Source organism: Marmota monax, unplaced genomic scaffold (genome assembly GCF_021218885.2).
Source record: "Marmota monax isolate L192 unplaced genomic scaffold, Marmota_monax_Labrador192_F-V1.1 WCK01_AAM20220418_F8-fsc00157, whole genome shotgun sequence".
In the NCBI taxonomy this organism is placed as follows: domain Eukaryota; kingdom Metazoa; phylum Chordata; class Mammalia; order Rodentia; family Sciuridae; genus Marmota; species Marmota monax.
This window is the reverse complement of record NW_026694573.1, coordinates 73,196-99,816: the sequence shown is the minus strand read 5'-3', so window position 1 is coordinate 99,816 and position 26,621 is coordinate 73,196. Positions and strand designations below refer to the sequence as shown.

The 26,621-nt window shown below is 49.4% G+C and overlaps 2 protein-coding genes across 5 annotated transcripts; one reads left to right on the top strand and one right to left on the bottom strand.

Moving 5' to 3' along the window:
- Positions 1-1,864: 1,864 nt before the first annotated feature.
- Positions 1,865-25,636, top strand: Prodh (proline dehydrogenase 1). 3 transcript variants are annotated; one of them, XM_058571702.1, is made up of 14 exons: positions 1,865-2,168; positions 3,910-4,118; positions 8,578-8,612; positions 9,166-9,318; positions 10,357-10,421; positions 10,627-10,743; positions 11,149-11,228; positions 11,967-12,048; positions 13,693-13,785; positions 13,914-14,060; positions 15,077-15,252; positions 16,741-16,839; positions 18,355-18,443; positions 25,335-25,636. In XM_058571702.1, the coding sequence occupies exons 1-14, from the start codon at positions 1,890-1,892 to the stop codon at positions 25,595-25,597; spliced, it is 1,887 nt and encodes a 628-aa protein (XP_058427685.1). In that variant the 5' UTR covers positions 1,865-1,889; the 3' UTR covers positions 25,598-25,636. The 3 variants fall into 3 exon arrangements, with proteins under 3 accessions (XP_058427685.1, XP_046277016.1, XP_058427686.1); XM_046421060.2 differs by lacking the exon at positions 25,335-25,636 and adding an exon at positions 18,541-19,133 and having other exon boundaries at positions 1,866-2,168; XM_058571703.1 differs by lacking the exon at positions 25,335-25,636 and adding an exon at positions 17,259-17,301 and having other exon boundaries at positions 1,866-2,168; positions 18,355-18,440.
- Dgcr6l (DiGeorge syndrome critical region gene 6 like) lies at positions 19,495-25,226 on the bottom strand. Of its 2 annotated transcripts, none has more exons than XM_046421061.2 (5): positions 25,040-25,226; positions 24,763-24,962; positions 21,121-21,221; positions 20,312-20,452; positions 19,495-20,046 (listed from the first exon to the last, which is right to left on the bottom strand). In XM_046421061.2, exons 1-5 carry the CDS (start codon positions 25,147-25,149, stop codon positions 19,963-19,965), a joined length of 636 nt encoding a protein of 211 aa, XP_046277017.1. In that variant the 5' UTR covers positions 25,150-25,226; the 3' UTR covers positions 19,495-19,962. The 2 variants fall into 2 exon arrangements, with proteins under 2 accessions (XP_046277017.1, XP_046277018.1); XM_046421062.2 differs by having other exon boundaries at positions 24,802-24,962; positions 25,040-25,224.
- Positions 25,637-26,621: the final 985 nt, after the last annotated feature.

The following is a 26,621-nucleotide window of genomic DNA, read 5'->3' as shown; positions in this document are numbered from 1 at the left end:
ACATTATGTATTGTGCTTAAAACAATGCTGACTGTAGTTCTGCCTCATGTAGGTAGGAGAGTCATACTAGGTGTCTCACCTCATGTCTTATTCTAAAGCTTCCTACCTGTAGATGAGGCTCAAACACCAAGAATTCTAGAGTGATACCAGGGAAGTAGGCAGAGCAAGAAGCTCCAGGAACCCCTGCTTCCTCTAGAAAACAGTTGAACTAAAACAAACATTTTTTTTTGGTACTGGGGATTGAACCCAGGGGTGCTTTACCACTGAGCTTCATCTCCATCCCCCCCCTTTTTTTATCTGGGGACAAGGTCTCCCTAAATTGCTCAGGCTGACCTCAAACTTGTGATCCTCCCACCTCAGCCTCTCTACTTTCTGGGATTACAAGAGTGAAACACCACACCCAGCTAAAATGAACTATCTTAAGGTACAGTCAGCCCTCCATATTCACAGGTTCCTTCTCAGATTTAACAAACCAAGAATCATATATTTTCAGGAAAAAAATGTGTCTATACTAAATATGTACAGACTTTTTGTTGTTGTTGTTCTCATTCCCTAAACAACACAGCATAACAACTACATAGCATTAATATTGAACACTCCTGGGGATTGTTCCAGGTGGCTGTGGTGCTGGATCCAGTCTGAGTGCAACCAATGACCACTTTGTGACATTGCCCTTTGTTTTAGTCAGTTTTTTAGGGGCTCATGGTTTCAGAGGTCTTAGTCCACAGACTGCTGACTTAAGTCTATGGGGGGCCTTACAGGGAGGTATTCCTTAAGCTGAGCTGAGTAAGAGGAGGAACAAGGGTGCAGGATCTGTGATTATATTAAAGTGAGGTTCCTGGGGTGGTTTAGATGAGATCAACAGGATCATCTAGAAAATGGGCTAAGCATGGTGTTTGCTCTTGGTGGGGAAGGTCAGGGTCAGGGTAAGCTTCTCCCACCTTCTCAAGCATGTCCCTTGTATTAATGGACACATGCACCTGCAGAAACAGTGTTGTTTTTCTTGACACATGATACTAGGGTGGAGCTGAGGCTCAGAATCTTGGGGTCTAATACTGGTTACCAGAAACAGACATTCTGGAAAAACAAGGCAGCCCAGCTGGCATGGCTAGTCCTACCACAGGAGAGGAAATGGCATGGAAGGGGTGTCTGTGTAGAATCAGAGTTATTAGGAAGCTAATGGGCCCTGGCTCCAACCCTGCCTACAGAGGGGTCCTGACCATCTAACTCAGGCCTGGGTACTGGGTGAAGACCAGGTATAATCCAGAGCAATTCAGAGACCAGGGCAGGCCCTGGAGAAGTCTTGAACACATAGTTACCAGCCTAGATCCTGGGACCTAGGCTGGTCAATAAGGATACATTAAGATATCAGTGAGTGTGACTGGGACCCAGCAAGTCACTACCAACAAGTGTAAGAAAAGAAGGGGAAAGTGCCTAAACCACCCTAGAGATCAGGGCCTTATAGGCAGGTGTTCCTCAAGTTGAGCTGAGTAAGAGGAGTAATCAGGTTGCAAGGAGAGGGATCAGTGCTCTAGAGTAGCATGCTAACAGCATGAAGCTCTGAGGAGTGACTGGCAGAATGACAAGCATATGCAAAAAACTTATGGCGGGTGTGGACAGGGGTCTCTAGGAGTCAGGGTGATCACCTTGAAAGGAAAATGGAGGAGACTCTGGTGGCCCAAGCTGCTCGGCGGGCGGGGCCTGCCTTTGGACGCGCACCATTCCGGAGCGCGCGGGGCGGGGCCTCTGGAGGAGAGGACCCGGCTCGGAACTGGGGGTGGGGTGGGGGCGGGCGGAGGCAAGACCTCCGAAGTGAGGGCGTGGCTCCAGGGCGGAGCCTCCTTGTCTGGGTGTACTTAAGCTGTTCGGGATCGTAGAGACTGCCCGCCATGGCTTTGAGGCGTGTGTTTTCCCTTCGATCCTGCTCTCCCCGCACACCTCATCTCGCCCCGCTGTCCACTTCGCCCGCTACCCGCGAGCAGCCCGCCGCGGGTCCCAGGGCTGTACCAGGATGCAGGCCGGTTGAGGCCGCGAGGCCGCCAATTCCCGTGGTGGACTTCAGCAACGCGCAAGAGGCATACCGCAGCCTGCGTACTTGGGAGCTAGCGCGCAATCTTCTGGTGCTACGGCTGTGTGCCTCACCCACGCTGCTGGAGCGCCATCAGCAGGTGTGCGAGTGGGCGGATGGGTGGGCTTGCAGGTGGCTAGGGGCGGTGCTGGGGGCTTTTGCTGTCCCGGGAGCCGTTATGGAGTTAAGCTGGGGCCACTGAAATATCGCCTGAAGCGATGATTTGAAGCCAGGAAGGGAGGCGTTTCCTGCATTCCTTTTCGGACCTTGTGAATTTCCCTACTCATCATTTAAAATTAAAAACAAAGACCAATGAATGTTTAAGATATGTACCACTTGCAGGAATACAAAGTTATCACCCTGGAATTTAAAATCAAGTATCTTTCATTTTGCTCAAAGGGAATTCTGGCAGAGTTCCACAAGCTGTGACCAGTCACTTCCCAGACACCGTCATTCTGAACAACGCTGAAGAAAATAGAAAATCACCTAAAACACCCAAATTTAAACTTTAAGAAGTGTGGGAGTCTTGGGGAATTAACCAGTTTAGAGGTATTAGAGATGACAGTTATTTCAAGGTGACCCTGGGAACAATTTGTAGGGGTCTGGTTGTTGGCCCCCGGAGTCTGGAAGGCTGTGTAGGTAGTGGTGGCTTTTTCGGGTGAGACTTTGAGTGCATCGTGTTGCCCTCAACTCCACTGGGAGGCAGGAGGAGTAAAAGAAACACTAAGTCACACTTACAGCTTAGCCCAGGCCATAGCAGGTGGGATGTGAGGGCAACACCCTTGAAGTTAGAGTCAGGTGCTCATCAGAGGTTTTGGCTTGGATCCTTGGGGGAGCTTCACAGTCACGCTTGGAGCCAAGGTGGCAGGAATGGGAGTGTGGTAGAGGAAGAAGGGGTGGAACTTGGAACTGGTCTCCTCTAGGAGACCCAGTATGTTTGTGGCAGATGGTAATGTCCTGAAGTAAAGCCCACCTGGGGAGGAGGGTGAGAATGGACATTGGAGGTAAAGGATTTGGTAGAGCAGGTGGGGAGGACCAGCATTATAAGGGGCAACTGGAAAGGAGCAGGAAGTGCTGTTGGCACTGTAATCAGGAGGAGGCAGCCTTCTGGGGCAGGAATGACGGGAGGGAGTGGTCAATCACAGGGACTCTGTGACAGGGCAAAAGCTATATCCAGGTCTCTCAGTGGTATCACAAGTGACTGGTTGTGGGATAGGGTCAAACAGTACAGAAGCCATGCCTGCCTGTGACTAAAAGGGAGTGAGAGAGGGATAGAAACTGTCTTCCCAGAGATGCGCCATGCTTCTCTTTACCTATCAAGCAGTGGTCAGGCACCCCTTTGTGCCCTGGGGTGGACTCTGAGCTGGCCCCCTCAAAGGTGGGGTCCAGAAAGGAACAATGTGCTCATAGTCATAGGGAGACCAGAGTAGATGGAAGACTAAAGGGGTACTTTAGTACCCACTGTTCTGCTCTAAATGAAGATTGACTTATGGTTGCTGTAAGTGAATAAGCAAGCTGCTCTTAATGATCTTCCTTATAAAATTGATAGTGGCCTAGGTGACCTAGTGAGACCATGTCTCAAAATAAAAATAAAAAAAAGGGCTGAGGATGTAGCTCAGTGGTAAAATGCTTACCTAGCATGCTCAAGGTCCTGGTTTCAATATCTAATACTAAAACAACAATGACAGCAAAACCCCCAAAACCCACCCTAAACAACCTGATGCTGTTAGGCCCACTTTGGCCCTAAGTGGTTGAAGTTTATAGGGAGGTATAAAGAAGATTTCTCTGCTGAGAAGGGATAGGCTGGATGGCCCAGTCAGCTTCTTCCCTTTGCCTTCCAGCTGCTTCAGATAGCCAGAAAACTTCTTGGGCAGAAACTGTTTGACAAGCTAATGAAGATGACCTTCTATGGGCAGTTTGTGGCTGGCGAGGACCGGGAGTCCATTCAGCCCCTGATCCGGCACAACAAGACCTTTGGTGTTGGCTCCATCCTGGACTACGGAGTGGAGGAAGATCTGAGCTCCAAGGAGGCAGAGTGCAAGGAGATGGCGTAAGGCTTACCTATCTAGAGTTACACAGGCATCTGGTAGTAACCCCAAAGAACACTGGGTTTTTTGGGAGCCATGTTCAGTTGCTGAACTTCAGCCTTGTCTAGGTAGAGGCCAATGCTAGATGAGCCATCAGCTTGATTACAAGTGGCCCTCTTGGGTTCTGCCAGTAGTTCTTGTGTTTTTACTTTCTGCAGATGACAACTCTGGGCTTCCATGGAAAGGCTGGTGTAAGTAAAGCCCACCTGGGGAGGAGGGTGAGAATGGACACCAGTATGCCTGAACCCAGAGGTGGTTAAGGACTGGGGACTGAACACTATGGATCTTGAGCCCAGTCTAGCCCAACACTTGGTCTTATATAGTTTGCAAGTTATGAATGGCTTTTGCATTTTTAAGTGGTTGAAAAAAAATCAAAACAAGAATCATGTTTTGTGACATGTAAAGTTTTATGAAATTAACATTGCTTTTGCCCTACAGGGGCAGAGTTGTGTAAATGTGTGGCCTCCAATACTGAGAATATGTGCTGCCTGGTTGTTCACACAAACATTTGTCCGACACCCCCTCCCCCGCTCGCAGGAGGCTGCTCTGGTTTCCTGCTCTGCTACAGTCTCTCTTCCCAGGAATTCCTGAGTGGCTGGTGGGTCCACCATTCCACCCTTGCCTGGCCTCAGCTGGTCTTGAAATAGTTTCCTAATCTGCAGGTGACTCTGCCTAGAGGGTGTGGAGTCTCCCAGGGTTGGCCTCTGCCCAGGCATCCATGGTGAAGGGAATCACAGCCAGGAACACTGTGGTTAGGCAGGCCTGGAGTCCCCTCCTGTTGTCACTAAACTTGTTGCAAGGCCCATGCCCTGGGCAGGGAGTGTAGGGGGCATATCTCACTGACCTGCCCACTTGGGCAGTAGGATGGAATGTCAGGATGATGTTGCCCTCTACTTCTTGAGGTAATAGCAGACACACCAGAGGCTAGCTTTTTTTTTTTTTTTCTCCCAAAGTGCTGGTGCCTGTGACTCTCCAGGACAGGCTTGGATTCTGGGCCTGACCCATGTAAGGCTCAGGACATGCCCTCTGTGGAGCAAATCAGGCCTCACATTTGTTTTGTCCCGCCCCAGGTAGCTGCAGGGAAGTAGGGTGGGAAAGGCAGTCACATGAGGCCTCTTTCCCTGGGAACAGAATGTATCTGCCTTGTCTCAGCATGCTGGCCTCTGGCTCATTGGCCTGGGGAGCCCAGCCCCTTGCCTTGCAACTGGCTGTTTTGAAGGCAGGGTGCTCTAGTCCAGCATCCCCTGCCAGCCTCCCTTCCCCCTGGGGACTTGGCTGCAGCCTTTACTGAAGCTGCCTGTTGAATAACTAATGGGCTCTGTGGCCTTGGTCCCAGACAGGGTGATTTCACAACCGCAGTTTCTCAGGCGCCTTTGATGTGAAAAGAATCCTTTCCTAGAGTTGCCCCTCTGGCTTCCTCCATGCTTGGCAGTAGTTGGAGCATTTGGAGGTGGGCTGGCCCGTGCCTTGCCTGGGGACTGTCCACCCCACTTGTAAATCCACTTCCCTCACTCTGCAAAGGCTGTGCCTCTGTTAGGTTGCCTGCTGTTGATGGCTACTTGTCTGCTTGGGCTCTGAGACCTAAGTGGTAGTCCCTTCTTGACCTGACAGTGTTGATACAAAAGCTCAGTCCTTGTCCCTGATGTTGACCCAGTACTGGGACAAGGTTTTGAGAAAAAGGTTTTATTGCTTTTTTAGCAAAGTAGAGTACACAGGGGATTTTTGCCTCAGACACTGGAATTCTAACTGCCCGGGGGACAGTAGGCTTTTAAAAAGGGATACAGAGGCTAAATTCCTCAAGTGCCCTATCAGGAGTCATAATGTATTTGTAGCCTTGAGAGTTAACCAATTCCCAGACCCATTGGTGCCAGCCCAGAAATCTGAATTTCTTGATTGCTTTGGCCAATGAGCTGAAGAACAGATAATTTGTCAACTTGTGACAGGAAGAAGGTCAGTCTTGCTTTCCTCATGGTTAGGAATGGGGAAAGGAAGAAGAAGAAGGAAAAAAACCCATGTCAGTTTTAAAATAAGCCACCAGTAGTCAAGCAGAGAGGTTTACATTTTAAGCATAAAGGTTTATATTTAAAGCCTAAAGTGGAGCCATTATAGGGTGACCACCATCTAATGCCAATGGTAGATAACAAAGATATACACCCAATTCTGCTGCTTGTTGCTTTGCCTTCAGAGGAACCCAGGCTGTAGGGAAGGACTAGATTTTCAGGCACCACTCCATACCATCACATGGCCTGCAGGACTCAGTGGGTAGTCCTGGTCAGGAGTGACTAGCAGTACGGATCTGCTTCAGTGTCCTTGTGATAACAGGTGGTGGTGGAGGAATATCAACCTTCCTTGTCTTGTAACAAGGCCCATAGATTGTACTCTGGGAGAGAAGCAGAGGCCACTACCATGAATTAAGACTGTGGTAAGGAGGGGACAGTAGTGGTGGTTCTGGGCCTGCCCCTGGACTAACCATGAGAAGAATTGAGTCAAGGTCCAGCAGTTGTGTATGCTAGTTAAAACACATGCTATATAAATTGTGGGCTGTGCAGTTTCAGAACCAGATCTTCCTGTTGGGGGTCACCCAGGTCCAGAGGCCCAAGGTCAGCTGTCCCTTGCCATGAGACTTTCTACTCTAGGCAGTACTCAGGCTGCCTCCTCTGCCTTAGCATATAAGGCATGGGAGTGTGTGGCTTTTGTCTTGTTCCTGGGCCTTGATTTAAAGGGCTAGGGGTTTGACCCTGCCAGTTCATGCCAGAAGCCTTACAAGGAGGCCAGGAAGCTTCCTGTCACAGACAGGAGGTCTTTGTGGGACCTGACTACTCCCTTGTTACAGAGTTAGAACATTGTCACACAGTCACAATTTACCCTCTTCTTTTCTGTTACATCTTGTCAGCAGGAGGCGCAAGAGCAGTAGCTGCTTGCCTACCTCCTGATCCTGGATTGTGGCTTCATGGACTGTGGTGTCATGAGGAGTCCCATTCCTCTAAGGGCTTGGGTCCACCACGATTTTTGGGTTTTGACCTGGATATTCTGGCTCAAAGTCCACGGATAAAGGTCCTGGGTTAGGAGCCAGGGCCAATGGGGAGGGCTCGTCATGTGGCTTAGTGGCCCAGGCCTTGCTCTGTGATCAGTAAGGTCAAAAGCCACTAATGGTGAGACCCTTTGATACAAGAGGCCTTCTGAAGGTGCAATTACCAAAGGTGCAGTTAACTGTCATCTGTCCTTGCTTTCCTGGTTTGACCTTTCCATGGCTTTACTTTTGCTTCAAAAGATGGTAGGGGTATGGGTTGGGCCATAGGCCCTGGAGACCCTGTATGGTGCTGGCTATGAGGTTGAGTTCTCTCTTCATTAATTAATGAATAAGTAATGAATAATTAATATATAACAGCTTTAAATACAAAATCTGAGATGTAAAAAGCCCAGTGTTTTAGGATTAAGGTTAAGGTGAGCATCCCCATTATTTATAACAGCCCAAACTCTTGCTATCGCAATGGCATAGCATTGGAACTGAGCACTAGAAACTGGTTGCCACATTAGGGGGGAGAATGGTTAATGGGGGGGGATGACATCAGAAGGGGGTACAGTGGAGAAGGGAAGGACAAGTGGCAATAGGGTAGGGAAGTTACAGTGAGGCTAGTTGAAAGACTGTGGGGAGGACTGTAGGCCTGACTGAGCCTTAGTAGAAGGGCAAATGAGCTGGGCCAAGGGCAGCCAGTGTCTTGACCTCAATGTCCTGTCTTATTGAAGACTTTGGGTGTTCTGGGATACCTTGTGAACCTGGGAGGCTTTTTAAACAAGGGGATAGTGAGATTTGATTTGCATTTTAAAAGAAAATTCCTGGTTGCTGCTTGGAAAATAAGTCTAAGGGGCAAGAATAAAGCAGGGAGGCTGGCCCTGCAGGTTGTGGTTGTGCCTGCAATGGGGGAAGGATCCCAGAGCTCTGCCCAGGTGTCCTCAGAGGAACTCAGAGGCTATGGACATGGAGGTAGAAGCCAGAGCAAGGGGATTTCACTGTTGGAGTTGGGCTTCCTGCCTCCATTCCTCTGTGCCCTCTGTGGCTCTGTGTTCCCATTTTTCCTGGGAAGAAGCATCACCTCCTTGCTAGCTTTTTTTCAAGACAAAGCTGCATGTCCTGGGCTGTTCTGAGAATCTCAGTGGATAGTTTTCTTACTCTTTCTCAGTAGGGAGGAGCTCTATCCACATGGTTTCAGGTGGGCTTCAAGGGCTCCAGAGGTCACTGTCCCTCCTTGGCCCAGTGGTCACACCCAAGTTGAGCTGTGCTTTGGAGCCAGCCCTCAGTCAAGATCATGATCAGGATCAGGCCCACAGCTCAGCCCCAGCCTCCTCTCCCTCTTCTGCTTCCTGTTACCTGCAGGCCTAGGTATTATGACCCTGACCTTTGCCTCTTTCTCTTTTCTGCAGGTCCTATGCCTCTTCAACAGAAAGGAATGGCAGCAGTGAGTAAGAGGCCACTGTTTATGAACAGATGCTCTCCCCCACCCCATGCACCCTGGTGGCCCAGGAGACATATGGGTTCATGGCCTGAGTAAACGCTGGGGTAAAGATTAAGTCCTGAGGCTCCTCCCTGTACCGGGGCTCCTGGCCTGGCTCTGTGTATCCTCACACATTGGCAAGTGACAGGCCCTGAGTATTTCTCATAGCCCTTTCATATGGACTTAGTCTTCTTGGCTTTTAGTGTGTGACAATCCAGGTCTTTGTGATGGAGGCTTGGCCTTCCTGACCTGGTTTGCCCCATGATGAGGCTTGCCAGGTGGAAATGTATTATAGCTAAAAGAACAGCAAGGGAAGGGGTATATGACCAGCTGAGAGAAAAAGGCAGCTTTGAGGAGTAGAGAGCTGCAGGGCCCATAGCACAGGAGTGCTGATTGAGTCCATCTGAGGGTGCCAAGGACAAAGTCATTGGATTGTTCATGCTGGGTATAGGGGGTTTGAGCTATACCTTCTAGTAGAGCTGGTGGCTGTTTTTAGGCCATGTGTCCACTTTTCTAGGCATGAGTAAGAGTGAGAAGCAATATCAGGCCCATCTAACCTTTGGAGACCAAAGGGACAGCGTCATCAGTGGTGCCCATACTTACTTCTGTGCCAGTGAAACCAAGTATGATAGCCGCATGGAGACCCTGTTGCACTGCATAGAGGCCTCAGGTAGGGTGATTTGGCTACATACTTGCCTGATCCCAGCTTGGGAAGATCCTTGGGCAAGTGGAGATGAGATACTGGTTGGTGAAGAAGGCTGGGTCTGCAGTGAGAGGGCTTGGCTGTCACACTCAGTTTGTGCTGCATCTAGCCCTTTCCTGAGACAGTGCTTCTTTCTCTACCTCATGTTCCTGCCCTTTCTTTGGGAAGTGCCTGAATGTGGAGCACTGGGAGATGGTCCATGATGGTGGACTGAATTACCCTCTGCCCTGGGTCAGTATTTGGTTCGGCTAACGATGCCATATCCTCTGTGACAGGGAATCCCTCCCTGGTACAGCCTACTGGGGGCTGGGAATGGGGGTGGTGAGTTAAGCCATGAGGTCACTGAGCCCCAATGTCCTTAATTCACACGAGATCCCAGCATAGTCCCTATGCCATCCCTAGCAGTCTTGTGTATAATGGCAGCAGGTCTTATGCCTTCTGAACCTTTTAAGTTCAGGAGTGAGTGATGCTTCAAAGTTTCTGCTTAATGGGCTGGGGGGATCCCTAGTGGTCAGGTCAATGCTCAGTCATTTTGGTGAGGGACATCTTCTTGCCTCCTGCCTCTTTTCTCTGGGGGCAAAATGAGGTAGGGGGAGGGCAAACAGAAGCAAAGATGACCTGAGTGCCCCACCCTCTTCTCTACTTGGTATGTCTGTGTCCTGTGACCCATACATGGATATCCTGTGGTGCTGATAGCATTAGGGAAGGAAACTGAGGCAGGGAGAAGCAGGGACACCTTTGGGGCTTCATAGCAGTGTGTAGGTCTTGCTGCTTCCTTTGGCCACCATCTTTCTGCATTATGTGGCAAACAAAAATGTTACCAAGTCACCCCTTCCCACCTCTGTGGTAGGGTCTCTGGAGCAGCCAAGTGCAAATGTGTTTAGGGGACTGGATAGCAACATGATTAGGGAACTGGCTGCAGAGTCAGCAGGGCACAGATTCCTGGTGCTCCTTCTCCCATCTATGTATCTGTTTCTTCATAGTTCTTCCTTTGGCTTCTGACAGGTAAAGCCAGTGATGATGGCTTCATAGCAATTAAGCTCACTTCCCTGGGTAGACCCCAGTTTCTGGTAAGTGCTAGAACCTTCTATCTCCAGAGAATTTGTAAGACATTTGGGCTGCTGTGGGCATTAAATGATAGCATATGTGTCCATATTCTTGAGTATATAAGGATTAATACAGGATACAAGTCCTGTCTTTGGGGTATCAGAGCTTTAAAGGGTCTGGGAGAACTGGGTGTGTGCTATGGATACTGACTCAGGCTTGTGTTTGCAGCTGCATTTCTCAGATGTACTGACCAAGTGGAGACATTTTTTTCACCAAATGGCTGCAGAGCAAGGGCAGGCTGGGCACGCTGCCATGGACACAAAACTGGAGGTGATAGCACTACAGGTGGAGTGTGAGGGGATGGTCACCATGGGGTCTTGGGGAAGAACCTCATCCAGTGGTAAGTGGCTGTGGTCCAAGGTGGATCCCTGGAGCAATTCTGAGAGATAGCCCATTCTACTGCTACTGTCAGCTGGGGAGGATGGAAGAAAAAGAGGACCTGCCATGGGCTCTATTTCTGAACAAATACAGGAAGTACTGGCAGAGGGTTGGGGAGGTAGCAAGAGTGTGGAGGAGCTGAGGGACGAGAACAGGCATCAGTAGACAGATGTGAATAGACTCATCTGTGGCATAGTAACAAGTCCAAAATGGATTCCATTCTGCTAATGATGTAATAAAGTCAAAAGAGGGGGACATTAGTGGATAGGGCTCGGAGACATCAGTGCTGACTCCTCCTTCTTACTTCTAAAGGAAAGCATTGCTAAGATGGGCATTGCATCCAGGGCTGAGATTGAGAACTGGTTTACACCAGAGACCCTGGGAGCATCTGGGTAAGAGCAGCATCCCTGACTGAGAATAAGGGGGACTACTTAACTACCCTGGGGGTAGCCTTGGTTCCAGCTGAGTTTTAGCAGCTTCTCCAAATCCTGGTTGCTCCTTTAAGAGGTGATAGTGCTGAAGGGACCACTTCTCTAAGATGTACTAAGTAGGAGTGATGGGAACCTGGGAAATCCCTGGGGATAGGGCTGGGCAGCATGGACACAGGGCTTCTTCTGGAATTATCTGAGTCCCAGAAAAAGGGTATTGGCCCTTCCTGAGACTTGCACTGGTAGGCAATGAATCAGAGTCCCATATCCCATCCTCAGGGCCAAAGACTGAGACAGAAGTCACCAGGGGATCCCATTCATATGTAGTGCTCAGCCATCCCTATCCATTGTAGCTTACCTAGTCCCTCTAAAGCTGCATCTGCCTCCTACCTGGTCTCCTACCTTTGGCTTTTCCCTGAACCTAATCTGTTAGGGCATCAGCTATAAAAATGCCGATGCCCTAATTCAGGAATGTTCACATTTTGGTTTTAATTTTTTAAATAGAGAACAATATTTATATTTTAACTTCAAGACTGAAAACAGAAGTGAGTTTTATGGTAGCTGGGTTTGGGAGTGCTCTTTTGGGGAATGGGTTGGCTTTGGCCTGATACGTCCAACAATCTGAGCACCCATGGGTAAAGCTGTGTGGCTGGATCAAGAAATATCTTTTGGCCTCCTTTGTTGATGTGTGTTTTCCCACAGCACCATGGACCTGCTGGAGTGGAAAAGCCTCATTCGCTGCAGGACTCAGTTTTCCAAGCACCTGCTGATCCCCAATGTGCAGGTAATGTTTCCCTCTCACTGGGTCCTGGCTGAGAAGAGAATTAAGCTCATCACATATCTCCTGTTTTCCACCCTGGGGACACAGTGTGACTGAGACTACCTTTTTCTCTGGCCCCACAGGGGAGAGAACAAACCCACTAGTGTCCTCAGAGTGTTGAACAGAGACCAACATGGAGCCTTGAGGAGCCACAAGCAGAGGATATCTGGGTGTTGGGGGGGCACTTCTTCAAGTCATCTAACTTTGTTTGTTAGGTCACCCAAACCTCTTTGGCCAGAAATGGCAACAATCATTTTATTCTCTCTCATAATTCTAGGTTTATATGGCTCAGCTGGGTGGTTCTTGTTTGAGGTCTTCCATACATTTGTATTCAGAGGGTCATGGATCTAGTCATTGTGGAGGTACCCCACCTACATGTCCAAAGGCTGATGCTGGCTGTTGATTGGGTTTCCTCCCAAAATGGTGACTGGGTTCCAAGGGCAAATGTTTTCTAAGATGAGGGCCAGGTAGAAGCCATGTTGCCTTTTCCAGCCTAGTTTCAGAAGTCATATGGTGTCACTTCCTGTCAAGTTTAGTTTGTTAAAAGCAAATCATTAGGCTAGCTTACATTCACAGGGAGAGGAATGAGACTGTTTGAAGCCCCTCCTATGCTGGGATTTGAAGGTGGAACATTTTCTTGGGAACATGTTCTGCAGACATTCCTTCCATGCTGTTCAGCCCTGGCCAGTTGAGGGCCCAGCCCCCAAACTTTGAGTCACTGACCTAGAGCCTAGAGGTGTGGCATGTTCAGTGTGGTTCTACTTAAGAGTCACTGACACCTGGAGACTTAATCATACATATGGCCAGGGATAAAGTGTTTGTGTAGAGTGAGGCGAAGCTGCTGGGGGCCTACAGAGGGACATGCTTGTCAGCACTACCAAGAACTTCTCTGCCACATTAGCAGGAAAGTGGCAGGCCCTGGTGCTGCATTGTCCCCCCAGGTTGGGTCTTGCCACTTCCAATTTCCAGCCCACTGCTTACCTGCCTGACTTCTTGAGGGCCACCATCTTGGTACCCCTGCTGCAAGTCAGTCTGTTCCCCATAGCTATCCTGTCTGCCTGTAATCATGGGTTTTTCCTTTGGAGTCCTCCCTGTTCCTGACTGAGCCTTTCCAATTGATTGGCTGGTCAAGGTTCACATCCTTTGCCTTGAGTGGGAGCAGAAAGGGTTCTCCCCACAGCTATGGGACCCCCCTGAGGGTCCTGGGGAAGCCATAGAAGCAAACACTTTGGGCCTAGCTAGGGCCTGGAGCTAGCTGGCACGGGCACTAAACTCCCTTCTGGTACAACCAGGCTCCAGGTATAGGACAAAGAGCTGGCTAGCTGTGAGATTCCAGGGCATCATATCACTGTGTCTGGTTGGCCTAGGGCAAGGTGCTGACCTTCACATGCAAAGGTAGTTGGGGGAAGGCAAGATAAAGAAGGCTGTCTGATTCTAGGGCAGGCACCAAGGTTTTGGCTGGCTCAGGTGGTCCTTCTGGCCTTGTATGAGAGGGTAAGGTGGTACTGGTGGGCTGAGTGTAGCACTGCTGACACAGGTGTGATCTGGGTCTCTAAGTGTAGCCTCCCTGGCTCTACAGTGTAGTTTGACCATATGCTGTACTCTCAGACAGGACAGCTGGAACCCCTGATGTCACAGTTCACTGAGAAGGAGGAGCTGCAGATGATGAGGATACTGCAGAGAATGGATGTCCTGGCCACGGTGGGGCGGTGTGAGCCAGCCCCACATGGGGTGGGGGCTGGGGCTTCAAGGACCCTGGGACTTGTGCTGAGGAAGGGCATCTGTCTCACTTGAGCCATGAAGTCTCTCCTGCCCTTTGCACCTCTTAGAAAGCCATGGAAGCAGGGGTACGGCTGATGGTGGATGCTGAGCAGACTTATTTCCAGCCAGCAATCAGCCACCTGACACTGGAAATACAACGCAAATTCAATGTGGAGAAGCCTCTCATCTTCAACACCTACCAATGCTACCTCAAGGTATGGGCCCCTGCCTCCCCACTTCCCTGTCTACCTCTAGGCCTTGACTATAAATCCTCCGGTGTGCAGCATGACCAACTACCCTGCAAGAGGTATGGTTTTCTGAGCTCTGTGGCATCTGCCCTACTCTGAGAAGAGGCTGGGTGCAGAGGAAAGAGAGGAGAGAGCAGGCTATGTTCCCAAGGGGAGGTCCCTCTGTAGCAGTTATCCTGGTCTGGGCCCTACTGTCCAAGAAAGAAAACCCTGCCCAGTGGCTATGTCCAACCCTGCAGAGGTAGCGAGATTGGGGTGATTGCTTCAGAGTAGTAGTAAGCAAGACCTCTGAGACCTGTCGCCAGTCCCTGTTCTGGGCTTTGGGACTCAGACAAGAGTGTTGGCAGGGATGAGAATGGGGAAGGCAGAAGAGCTTTTTAAGAATCCATCTGATGTACTTTAAACCCCCTTTATGGATGATCATTTCTTTTTGTCTGCTTTTAGCACAGGCCTCTTTAAGAATTTGATAAAAGGTCTGGGATCCTCTGTAGAAAAAGACTTGTGCAGAATTTCGCATGTCTTGAGGAAGCCCAGAGGTACTTTAGGATAGGACCCCAAACTGAACCTTAAGCCTGAGGGTGCTAAGTTGCTGGGGGCCTGTATAGATCCAGAGCTTATAAGGATGAGCCAAGTATCCAGACATAGGATGGTGTGGAGGTCCAGTCAGGTGGCCCCAGCATGCACCCTGATCCCAGCTGAGGAAACTCTGGATACCTGGCACCTGGGCTGACCCCCCACAGGGCTGTCCCAGGCCAGAGGAGGATGCATGAAGGTGGCCTTGTTGTCACCCCTTCTTGGGGACAGATCTGAGGCCCATTCTTACCTACAATTGTCTGCCAGACTCCCAGAGTGGCACCTCCCTCAGGCGGCTTCTGCCTAGTCCTAGGTGTCCCAAATTGACATACCTTGGAGCACCTGGGCCCTAGTAAGTCTCTGTTCTGGCCATCAGCTGGGGTCCCTGTGACTTGGCCTTGGTCCCACAGGATGCCTATGACAATGTGACCCTGGATGTAGAGCTGGCTCGCCGTGAGGACTGGTGTTTTGGGGCCAAGCTGGTACGTGGTGCATACATGGTCCAGGAGCGCGCCCGTGCTGTGGATCTTGGCTATGAGGACCCTATCAACTCTACATATGAGGCCACTAATGCTATGTATCACAAGTGAGTCAGCCCTTCTGTCTTGTTTCCTGGGAGACGTGGGGAGTGAGGACCGTAGAAGACCATGCTGCTAACCCCATTCAGGTCTCCTTCAGGGCATAAGTGATATTTCTTCTGTTTGTCATTTATTAAAAAACATGAAGGCGTTTCTTTTTTTTTCTTTCTTTTTTGGTACTGAGGATTGAAACCAGGGGCACTCTAAGACTGAGCTACATTTTAAAATATTTTATTTTGAGATAGGGGCTTGCTCAGTCTGAGGCTGGCCATAGCATCTGGCAGAGAAAAGGGAAAAGTTCAGAGATTTTATTTCTATCTAGTTTTAAACCTGGGTTGTGTTGCATGGGGTGAATGTGATACGACTACACTAGGGAAACACCTCTTTTTAAAAAGAGGTGTCTACTGAACAAAACAAAAACTGGCCTTGATATCACAGCTGTCTTCTGTTGATACTTAGTGGAGAAATGTGCAATGAGCCCAGGGTGCCCAGCCCTCCCCATGATGGTGTCCCTACTCTTTGCTTTTTAGTTCACATGGTGGGATTGTTAATGGTTGTGCACCTGCTATCTTTGCCGTTTATCTTGGAGATCTTTTTGTGTAGCACAGGCAGTCCAACTGCATGATTTTTCTCTGAGGTTTTATGTTCTTGTTGCAAATTCTAAGGGACCCTGAGTGTCTCTGCAGCTCCTTTCCTGGCAGCACAAGCCAATTGTGCACATCTGTGCTGTGTACGTGCCATGCCCATCAATGTTTACACAGTACACTCTGTCCTTTGCTCTTGTTTTTTTTTTTTTTTTTCATTTAATGGTACATCTGGATCCTCCTGTGTCAACAGAGCAGTTCTATTAACAGTGGCATGTGTTTAATACAGGTGCACAAAGTTATGTGTCCAGGGTCTATGATCTTTTCTGGTTATTGTAATAGGATTCACTGAACATCTCGTCCTCCTCATGTTGTATGCATCTGTTGTGATAGGTTTTGTGTCTTAGGCACAGTGTCACAAATTCCTGGGTCAGAGAGAATGTACTCCAACCCTGATGGTTATCCTCACTGCATGATGATCATACTGTTGAGAGTCTTGCTGCTGAACAGGGATGCTTACCCCACACAAGGCCCCCAGGCATCACTTCCTTTTATTTCCTCAAAGGGCTAGGAAGCGAACTGTAGGATCCCTTCCCAGAAGCAAAGCTGCAGGTTCAGGCAAGCTCCCTCCCAGCCCCTGTGTAGTGACAGTAATGTTTGATGTGAGGAAGTCGCACCTCAGCTAGTTCTTTGTGAACTCTTGAGTCCAAGCTGTTGCTCAGTTTTTCTTGGCTGTTGATCCTTCCCCTTTATGAGGTGCTGAGGAATGGAGGGCCAGGACCTGTTTTTGTTCCTCCTGATGCTGTGGGTAGGTACCCTTGGGAGGAGCTGCTTACTGGATAGCTCTGGGCCTGCAAGGTTAGCAGTGAGGGGTACAGGCCTGGGACCAGGCTCACATGGCACTCTCCCCAGGTGCCTCAACTATGTTCTGGAGGAGCTGAAGCACAATTCTAAGGCTGAGGTAATGGTAGCCTCCCACAATGAAGACACCATTCGTTTTACCCTGAGCAGGTAAGTGCTACTTGTACTGGGCTGTTGGGTTCTCCAAGGCTGGGGAAAATTGTCAGCACTCCAATGGTCAAGGAGCTCACAGTAACCCATTAGGTGCTATAGGATAATATCCATGGAACAAGCTGGTATGGAGTATTTAAGCCCTCTGGACCTAGCTGGTATTCTTGATGCTGCTCTGCCATTACTTTAGATTTTAATATTAATCTTGACTTTAATTAAAGTTTCAAGTTCAAAAAATAAATTGTTTTAGGTGATTTAAATGCTTCAATGAAATGTCTAAGGGTGATGTTAAATCTCAGTGCCCTTCAGGAGAGCTCTCTGATGTGCTGCCTCATCTGTAAACAGTTTCCATTAACATTTAAAATTGCATTTAGAACTTAATACAGTCTGTTTTCTCTTTAAATGCTTGTCCCATGGAGCACAACTTTGGGAGAAATCTAACAAGTCAAATACAGAAATAAGGTGAAGTAAATTCCTAAGTATTCCAGAATTTTCACCATGGTTCCATCTCTCACACCTAGACCCCAAAGTGCCCTAAGGTATAGGTGTATGTATGGGTATTCTGGAGTACAGGTACAGATGTGCCAAATCAGGACACCTGATACAGGAAGCTAGTGATGAAAACATGAGAATCATCAATGTGTAGGTATTTTAAAACCCAGAAAGTTCTGTATGATCCTATTAGGGATGGTATGACAGGAGAGGGGGCCAGATAGTTGGGGGTCCCCACCCTAACATCGGAGCTTTGATGATAAAAATATAATGTGAGCCACAGATGTAATTTTAAATTTTCTATTAACTATGTTAAAAGAAAAAGATGAAATTATTTTCCATGCTAGGATGCACTTGCCTAGCATGTCTGGGGACTTGGGTTCTATCCCCAACAACACACACACAAAAATTTTCATTCTTTTTTTTGTACTAAATCTCCCACACTCCATATTTGACATTTGGCAGCACATCTGAATTCATACCAGCTACCTTCTAAAGACTTGGGCTGCTGGTGGCTGTATATGGGATAGAACAGCTGTGGAGATGGGATGGAGGAGCAGCCAGCAAGGGGAGGACAATGGTTGGAGGGGACAGAAGACCAGTCACCAAGCAAAATCCCCTTGGGCTCTAAGACAGCCCAGGAGCTTCCCGGGGTCAGGTGCAAGCTCTTGGGGTGGGGTGATCAGGGGGTCAGGATGTAGAGGTGTGGGGGAGGTAATGGGGAAAAAGAAGGGTTGAGGAAAGGGGAACAGTGCTGGCCACGTACCAACGCCTACCCAGGGAAAGCCTCCCTCTAGGAGTAGGAGGGAAGCCTAGCCTAGTCTTGCTGGCAAGACATAGTTGGGGGGCAGGGCAGAACTCAAATGCTCAGCCCCACCCTGCATGGGATAGATCCTGGAGGGAAGGGGTTGGAGTCTGGGTGTGGCAGAAGGGCCTCAGAGATAAGACTGGGGCCCTCTACCCTTCTCCTAGGGCAATAGCTTAGGGTTGACTCCTCACCAGCCTGGTCTCATGTTTTCATAGGATGGAGGAACTGGGGCTGCATCCAGCTGACTACCAGGTGTGCTTTGGACAGCTTCTGGGCATGTGTGACCAAATCAGCTTCCCCTTGGGTGAGCTGGGCATTCCTGGGTGGGGTGGGGTTTGGGGGACACCCTGGTGGGGATGCAGAAAGTGGAAGTCACACCTGTGTCCTTGCTGTGTGTATAGGTCAGGCAGGCTTCTCTGTATACAAGTATGTACCCTATGGCCCTGTGATGGAGGTGCTGCCCTACCTGTCCCGTCGAGCACTGGAGAACAGCAGCATTATGAAGGGCACCCAGCGGGAACGGCAGCTGTTGTGGCAGGAGTTGTGGCGGCGGCTCTGCACTGGCAGCCTTCTCTACCGCCCAGCCTAACTGCTGTGCCACCACCATAGTTACTCTACCACCTGCGGCCATGTTATTCTGTGACCTCCCAGAGCCCTGGGAAAAGGAATTTAGGGGTGTAAGTCTGGGTTGCTCCCAGGCTATCACCACCAGATTTGCCTTTTTATACCCAAGAATTTGAAACCTGTTGGAGGTGGGGAGGGCTGCCTTAGGTGGTTCCTGCCCCACCCAGGATGCAGATATTCAGGCCTAGGCTGAGTCTGATGCCTGCCTGAGCCAAGGTATTGTCTAATGAGAGGGCCTGGGCCCCTACCTCTTAGTTTAATGGGACTGTCTGCTGCCAGGGTCCAACCCATATACCTGAGCCTCATGGGTGGGTAGTGGTCCAGCTGGAAAGCCTGCCTGGTCAATAAACTACTATTCTACATCTGAAAACCCTCAATTCTACCATGGTGCCCTCACATGAAATTAGCTTGCTCTGGGCAGCATAGAGGGAATGGCTTGGATGGAGAAGTCTCACTTTCAAGTTCTAGAGATCATTTCTACCACAGATGGGACAAGATATACTTCCCAGATGGCTTCAGTGCAGACCTAGCCACCCATGACTTCAAAGTCCAGACTTGCAGTCTACACAAAGGCAAACAGATAATGGGACTGGGCATCCTAAAAAGAGGGGAGCCCCAGGAAAGGTCTCAGCCACACTGTGGTGGCTGCATAAGATGGGTACTGCTCTCTGCTATCTCCAACACTGCCACAGAGCTATCAGGAAAGGACTGTATGTGGGTTGTGGCAGAAATGAGACACAAACCAAGTGCCTTTATTTCTTTGGGTCACAGGATTTGTGCATTGGAATTCTTTTTATTTGGGGGCTTCAGCTGCCAAAGGAGAGGCCAAGACCAAAACAAACTCAAAACCTGGGGCCTGGCAGAGGTTGGGATGTGCCCATGGAATGGGGAAGGTATAGAACCAACAACACTGCTCTCCACCCAGCACTGGGGGAGACAGCGGGTAGGCTAGGCCTCCCTCCTTTTCATGACACCATCCTAGTGCTTGCACAAAAAACCCAGGCAAAGGTGGGTGACAGGTGCAGCCAGATGAACCTGGCTTGATCTTAGAATGGTGATGCTTGCTGGCAAATGGGCATCAAATTTGACAAGTGGCCAAATACCAGGAAGATAAGTTCCTTGCATCTTTCTGGTGATGGTAGTCAGGGCTGTATTCCCAGCAATGTTGGTAGTGGTGGCCAGCAGGGATCCCCACCTGATCACAGGGCTGTCTTCCCTGTCTGGCAGCCCCTTTGTTGCAGCTTCCGGATAAGTTCCAACAGGTTCATCTGTAGTGTCAGCTCCTGGAATACAGAGGGGTCCTCCATGAGGGCCAGATGACACCTGGTGCTCTTCCACCCTGGCCTAGAGGCAGATACCAGGGCCTACAGGCTCACCTCCTGTGGGCCATGGGACTGGCCTCCAGGTTCTTTCTGGAGTCCCACTTCCTTGCTATCCCCACCTACCACTGAACCTGAGCCTAACTCATCAGGGACCAGGAGTATAATCCTAAATGTATTTGGCCTTCAGGGACCAATGATAAGGGCTGCAGCAGGGCCAAGCACTGACCTGAGGGTTGGTAGTCACATAGAAGCCAGCTACCCCTGCCTTCTCGAGTGTGCTCTGCTGGTCAGCCACTTTCCGGTCCAGCTCCAGGACAATCTTCCGGTCCATTGCATGTTGTTCCTCCCGGATCCGATGCTCTACTGCCTGCCGCAAACAGAGTGAGGGTGGCTCCAGGCTCAACCACCACACCCTTCAAAGCCTCAAACACATGATTTTGCCTGCCACTTCCTCTTGAGTACCTTGCCCATCCCCAGTGACACTGGCTCCAGGACCACAGGTATCCTCACCACACCCAGTCTTCACCTTTCTCAGCCTCACCAGACTCGGCAGCAGAGAGGTTCTAAGAGGCTTCCCCCAAAGCCCCAGCAGCCTTGGACCTAGTGTACATCTCTGTAGCCACCACCCATACTCTCCCATGGCTTGTTGATTATGTATGTGTCTCCAATTGACTCTGAGCTCCCTGGGAGAAGGATGGACCCCTTTCTGGCTATCCCTGTCACTCCACCATTGTATTTGCATGCATGAGGCCTCAATGTTCCCCATTGAGCGCCTGCTCTGTGTGCACCCCAGCCCACAAGAAGCTACTGTTTTAGAGAGTAAGAGAATCACAGCTGGGCTTTCACTCCCTACCCAGCCCTGGCCCATGGAAAAAATCCGTGTGTAGCCACTCACCAGGCTTCTGGTGGTCCAGGCCTCTGGTGGTCAAGACTCAGAATAGCTGCAGCTCCTGAGCCACCCTGAGCTCTATTAGCAGAACCAGGTAGTCCCTGCAAGGAAGAGCCAGGCCTGGCCATCCCACCCCTGTCCCCTACCTCTAGCTCCCGATGCTGAGCTGCCTGGAGCACAGGTAGGTTGTGGGGCCGGCAGGCTTGCTGGGCTTCTAAGTGCTTCTGCCGTAGGGCCTGCCTGAGAACTGGGAATGGAGTCGAGTCATTAGGAATAGCAGGTTTTGGGGAGAGGGGAATAGACCCAAAACAGGTAAGAATGGAGCCCAGAGCATACCTCAATTCTTCGTGTCTGCCCCTTCAGCCAGGCCTAAGGCTGGGAAGCACCACCTCATGATCCCACCCTGCCTTAAGCTCTATGTGAAAGAAAGCTATGTGGAGTCTCAGTTCTCCCAGGTCTGCCCTCACCCAGGGCAGGGTGCCCAGAGCACCTTTCTGCACATCCAGGGGACTCCAGAAAGTACAGGGAACTGAAGGAGGATGGAAAAGGGAATATTGGTATAGGGTTGAGGTCAGAGCTACAGCCTAAGCTTGGAAGACCAAGGGTGGTTGGAGGAGGTGGGTGGGTGACTGAGGTCTGAATGCTTATAGGCTCAGATGATAGAGTTTTAGTTGTGCCCTGCCATCATCTATGGGAGACCAAAAGAGATAAAGGACTGGGAAAGGAAGGGAAGAAGATTGCTGACTGCCAGCTGTGTGGCTGTGCTGTTCCTTCCTTGGTAATGCCCTTCAGGGTAACAGAACTACCCCTCCCCATTGGCATCTCCCAGGTATTGCACAGCAGCCAAAGAAGGGAGAAGGGTGGGTATAGACCTGGGAGGCCCCCAATTGGGTTAAGCCTGAGGTATCAGGAGCCAGCAGAAGTTCTGTGCTGAGGAGTTCATGTTGTTCCAAAAGGATTTCACCTTCCACCACTGAGCAAGGCTCCATGGTCCCTGCTAAATCATGCCACACACATAGATGGGTGCAAACTGTCCACTCTGATGGGCTGATCAGAGGACAGGAGCACCAGATGAATATACAGCCAATGCCCTACACCTTACTGGTCTAAGTATCAAACAGTCATGCCTCCCCAGCAGGGAGGGGTTGCTGGCAGGACAAGAAAATGCAAAACCCCACACTCTCTAGGAAGAGCTCTCATGTGACAGCTTTTCTCATGACTGTCCCTGAGGTTCCTGGCAGGTAACCTGGCCCCTGCAGTGCATATAGCTATCTCCAATCCCATTTCCTGGCATTCTCTGTATACCACAATGGTGATAGTTGTCACAGTAAATGTGTTTGAAATCAGAAGACACCTTCAAAACACCTCCATAAACACAGAGGCAAGAAAGACACTCTGGTTTTCTGGTTATAGTGTACATTAAGTGGAAGCAGGACAAAGAGCACAGATAAATGCAGGGAAATGTCATTTTCTTCACTCCATTTATCAAATGTTGCTGTAAATCCCAGGCAAACTCCCAGATTCCACTGGTAAGCAAAAGAAAACATTAAGGAGAGAGCCATGCCAACTACCTGCTGAGAAGGGGCCTGGCTTTAGGAATGCCCAAGGAAAACAAAGGCCAATTACCACCTGTTAAAAATTATTTGAAGGAAAGGCAGAAAGTCAGCACAAGCCTGTTCTCTGCTGGCCATACCAAGACCTTGCTCAAGCCTTCTGAAGGACAAGACAAAGGTTCTAGAGAGTTACCAAAAACTATCCCACTTAAAAGCAACCAGGATTCCATGAATAAATGGCTGATTCCAGGATTGAGGCAAGGAAGTGCTGGAAAAATAATGGGAATACATCAGATGGAGACAGCCTGAAGCTCTCAACATGGCAAACATGGCACAATTTGAGCATTAAAAAGAATAAATTAGGAGCTGCGGCTGTGGCTCAGTAGTAGTGCACTTGTCTGACATGTGTGAGGTATTGGGTTCAGTCCCCAGCACCACATAAAAATAAATAAATAAAATAGAGGTATTGGGTCCATCTACAACTAAAAAAAATTAAGAAAAAGAATGAGCTATGTATTTTGGATCTGTGAGCTATGTGTACCTTGTACGTCAATGAAAATGTTGAAAAATACAGTTGCTCAAGCATTTAAGGAAGAAGTAATACCAACTCTTCACAAACTCTTATGGAAAACTGAAAAGGCCACTTCTCAACAAATTCTAAAAGGCTATCATTACCCCAATGCCCAAACTAACAAAAATATTACAAGGCAACTACAAACCAATATCTGTCATGAACACAGAGGCAAAACTGCTTAACAACATTTTAGCAAGTCAAATCCAAGATAGACAAAAATTATAGTACATCATGACTTATCCCTAGAAGGCAGTTCATCTCAGGAATTTAAAAAAACCAATGTAATTCACTGTAGTAATAGAAAACCCACCTGATCACCTCCATAGATGGAAGAAAAGGACTTAATAAAATCCAACATCCATTTTCAGTAGTCATACATTAATCCTGGGGCACATGGACATTGCCTGCCCTCATGGGTTAGGGACCTTGCAACACTAGGAGGATTTTTTTTTGGGGTCTGTCACCAACATTTATCCTACATCTAATCAGGCCTCAATCTGCTGTCCAGTTTACAAAAAACAACAGTGTGGAGAAACAGGTTAAATGATAGCATGAAGAAACAAACAGATGCAGTACAGGGACATTTTACAGGTAGAATGCATTGGATTCTTCAAAAAGTCAGCCTCTATAAATGTTAGGAACTATTCCAGAAGAGATTTAAGTAATCAATTGCAGGATATGAACCTGGACTGGATCCTTAATTATAAAGTGACAATTTGAGACCTGTTAGGTAATGTGACCATGACACCTGGAATGGTTCACTGTGGTTGTGTAGGAGAACATTGTTCTAGAGCACTGTTTCAGTTCTCTCAGGGTCAAGGTTTGACCCTAGGGCTGTCTGCAGACATGTCTGATTGTCATGACTAGGGAAGGGTGCCTCTGTCATCCTGTGATGCACAGGACACTATCTCATCATAAAGATTCACCAGTTTAAATGTCAACAGTGTTGGATTGAAAATCCTGGTATAGTGGAACGCTGAGGACTTCTGGTGAAGTGCTCAGGTGTTACATAAACGAACTATGGCAAAATATTGTTGAATCTAGGTGGAGAGAAAAATGGTATTCATTATACAGTTCTTTCAAATTTTCCAAATGTTTTAACTCTTTTTTTATAACAAAGTTAGGAAAAAATAAAATAGCAAAGGTAAAAATATAATGGTGTATGGAGAGCTCCCTATTATAATTTTCAGCAAGGGGCTCTCAAGCCCTGAGGGGGACACACAGGAGGAAGCAAGCCTGTGGATCAAATGGAAAGCTGTTGGAGTTGCTGAGGGTGCTATAGGGTTCAGAGCTTAGGAATTCTATGAACAGCTGGTGTGGTGCCCTGTAGGGCCTTTGAGGGAACTGACCCTAGAGTGCTGCAGAAATGTCAATGAACGTTTATCCGCTATGGGGTATGGGTGTGGTCAATGGCCTCCAAGCAAAGACCTTGGGCCTTCTAGTTTAGAAGTGGGCGGAGAAACAGGGTATCCTAAGCAGGGGGTTTCTGGCTTTATGTCAGGCTCAGAAGGAGGTTGTGCAATTAATACTGGCTTGATTCAATGGCCACCAAAAAGACACTACGGAAAGCTCTGCATCCTTGATCTGGTCAACCTGAGGTGTCTCCTGCGAGGGACCCTTAGGAAACCTACAAAGGTCAAGCACTCCTGGGGCTGGCCGACCTGGGAAGGAGTTTGCGTTCTCCCGCCACCCCTCCGCACCTCGGTGTTCGTTCTGTAGTCGTAGACGCTGGTTGTAGAGGCTCTTTTCGGTGAGATGCTGTATCTCCAGTAGCCCCTGCACAATCTCGAACACGGTGCCGTCAAGGAGCGCCAGGGCTAGGTCGCTGAGAGTGGTATAGGACAGGCGCTGCTGAAAGGAGCTGCAGGCAGAGCGGCGCGGTGAGCGCGGGCGGCACCTGGGCCACTTAAGCGGCCCGCCCCGCCCTCCGCTGCGCACCTGGGTAGCTCTTTAACCAGGCTCTGCAGCGCTGACAGCAGTTGGTAGTGCTTTTCTTGCTGTCGGGCCCCGTCCACCGACTCCTCCAAGGAGCTGGCGTAGCGCTCCATGGCGCCGGCGTTCACCAGCTGCTGGCCACAACAACGCTACCAGCTCCCTTCACGTCAGCTTTGAGCGCGGTTCGATCGACCCTTTTTACGTCATTCTTGAGCGCCGTCCGTCTGCCCGCCTGCGCGTCCCTCCCCTTGCGTCAGCCCATACCCGCCTTCTAACATGGGTGTCTTAAATCTCACAGCTTCTGGTCAGTTGACCCTGCCGCCGATCCTGCCTGGATATCGGGGTATTTCAAAGAATTCCTGTCCGGTTTACACAGAGTCTGTGCGCACCAACTCTCCACCCCCTCGCCCGTGGAAGGCGCGAATTTTAAGACTTGGCTCTTTCTTCACCAGTGGTCCAACAAAGGAAGCCCAGTGCTACTGTCCACAGCCACCTCAGCCTCATGCCATTTCAGGTCAAGCAGTGGGGTGGGCTTGGAGTCTGCGTTCCCTTTCCTGCTAGGGTTTAGACTGTGATAAAGGACATCACTGGAGCTACTTATACCGCCGGTTACCTTGAGGAGTCCTTGCTTCCCCAAATACAGCAGAGATGCACTCAGAGGCAAGTGTAGAGTGGAAAGTAAAAAGCTTTATTAAAGGATAGCAGAAAAGACGTCCCCTGAAAGGTGGAATCCGTAGGCTGGGGAAGTCTCATCCCTTTTATATCTAAGGCGTTCTTTTGTCCTCCTACATTCCTGTTTTTTTTATCTTGCTTATTTCCCTTCGTCTTGCATGTTGGGGGATGTAGATGAGGAGGCCAAAAGATGGAAAACAGCTGGGCCTTGGGGCAGGAGGGTGGGGGCGAGGAGTGATTAGGGCCAGAAGGGCCTAGGGTGAATTGATTAGCACCTTCATGTCTGCTGGGAGCTGCTTCATTTACAGTTCTTTAGGATGGGCGGGGGCGGGGGCGGTGTGTGTGTGTGGGGGGCTTGGGAACATTAACATTGCAATCTCCCAGGTGTAGTTTCTGGTTTATTCGACTCAGCTCTGACTCCATATTTTTCTATTAGATTCCATATCAGACCCGATTTACCTAGCTACACTATACCTATCTTTAAATCTGGCTTCACCCTCTGGTTAGAATAGTGGGGAGACTGAGTCCCAATCTGAAGCTGCCTTGATTTCTCAGTGCTGCCCATTCTGCATCCTGAACCGGGACCAGGAGCCCCCCTAGCTTCCTTGTGTTACAGCCCCACCTCCCACATCCCACAGGCTGTGGGCTTTGAAAGGAAAGTGACCACAACACTCGGAGCAACCAAAAGATCTTCATTGCAGCAGTGCAACAAAGAGAAAGGAAAGAAGGAAAGAAAGAGAGAGAGAGAGAGAAAGCAAGAGAGATAGCAAGAGAGAGGGGGGCCTGGCAGGAGGGAGTTTTTATAGCCCAAATCTAATGGGGCCTCTGGGTCTGCAAGCTGCTTTGTTGGCCCAAGGGGGGTTGAGTGTTCAGACTTGAGGCAAACAGGTGATAAAGGACCAGATAGAGGGGG

Bases quoted from the DNA above. Each gene is read 5' to 3' on its own strand.
- Prodh (XM_058571702.1), top strand. From the start codon at position 1,890: ATGGCTTTGAGGCGTGTGTTTTCCCTTCGATCCTGCTCTCCCCGCACA. The intron at 9,319-10,356 runs GTAGGGTGATTT...GGCTTCTGACAG, and splicing joins GCACTGCATAGAGGCCTCAG to GTAAAGCCAGTGATGATGGC. The intron at 13,786-13,913 runs GTGGGGCGGTGT...TGCACCTCTTAG, and splicing joins GAATGGATGTCCTGGCCACG to AAAGCCATGGAAGCAGGGGT.
- Dgcr6l (XM_046421061.2), bottom strand. From the start codon at position 25,149: ATGGAGCGCTACGCCAGCTCCTTGGAGGAGTCGGTGGACGGGGCCCGA. The intron at 24,963-25,039 runs GTGCGCAGCGGA...CTCTGCCTGCAG, and splicing joins CTGGTTAAAGAGCTACCCAG to CTCCTTTCAGCAGCGCCTGT. The intron at 20,047-20,311 runs GTCAGTGCTTGG...TCTGTATTCCAG, and splicing joins ATGTGACTACCAACCCTCAG to GAGCTGACACTACAGATGAA.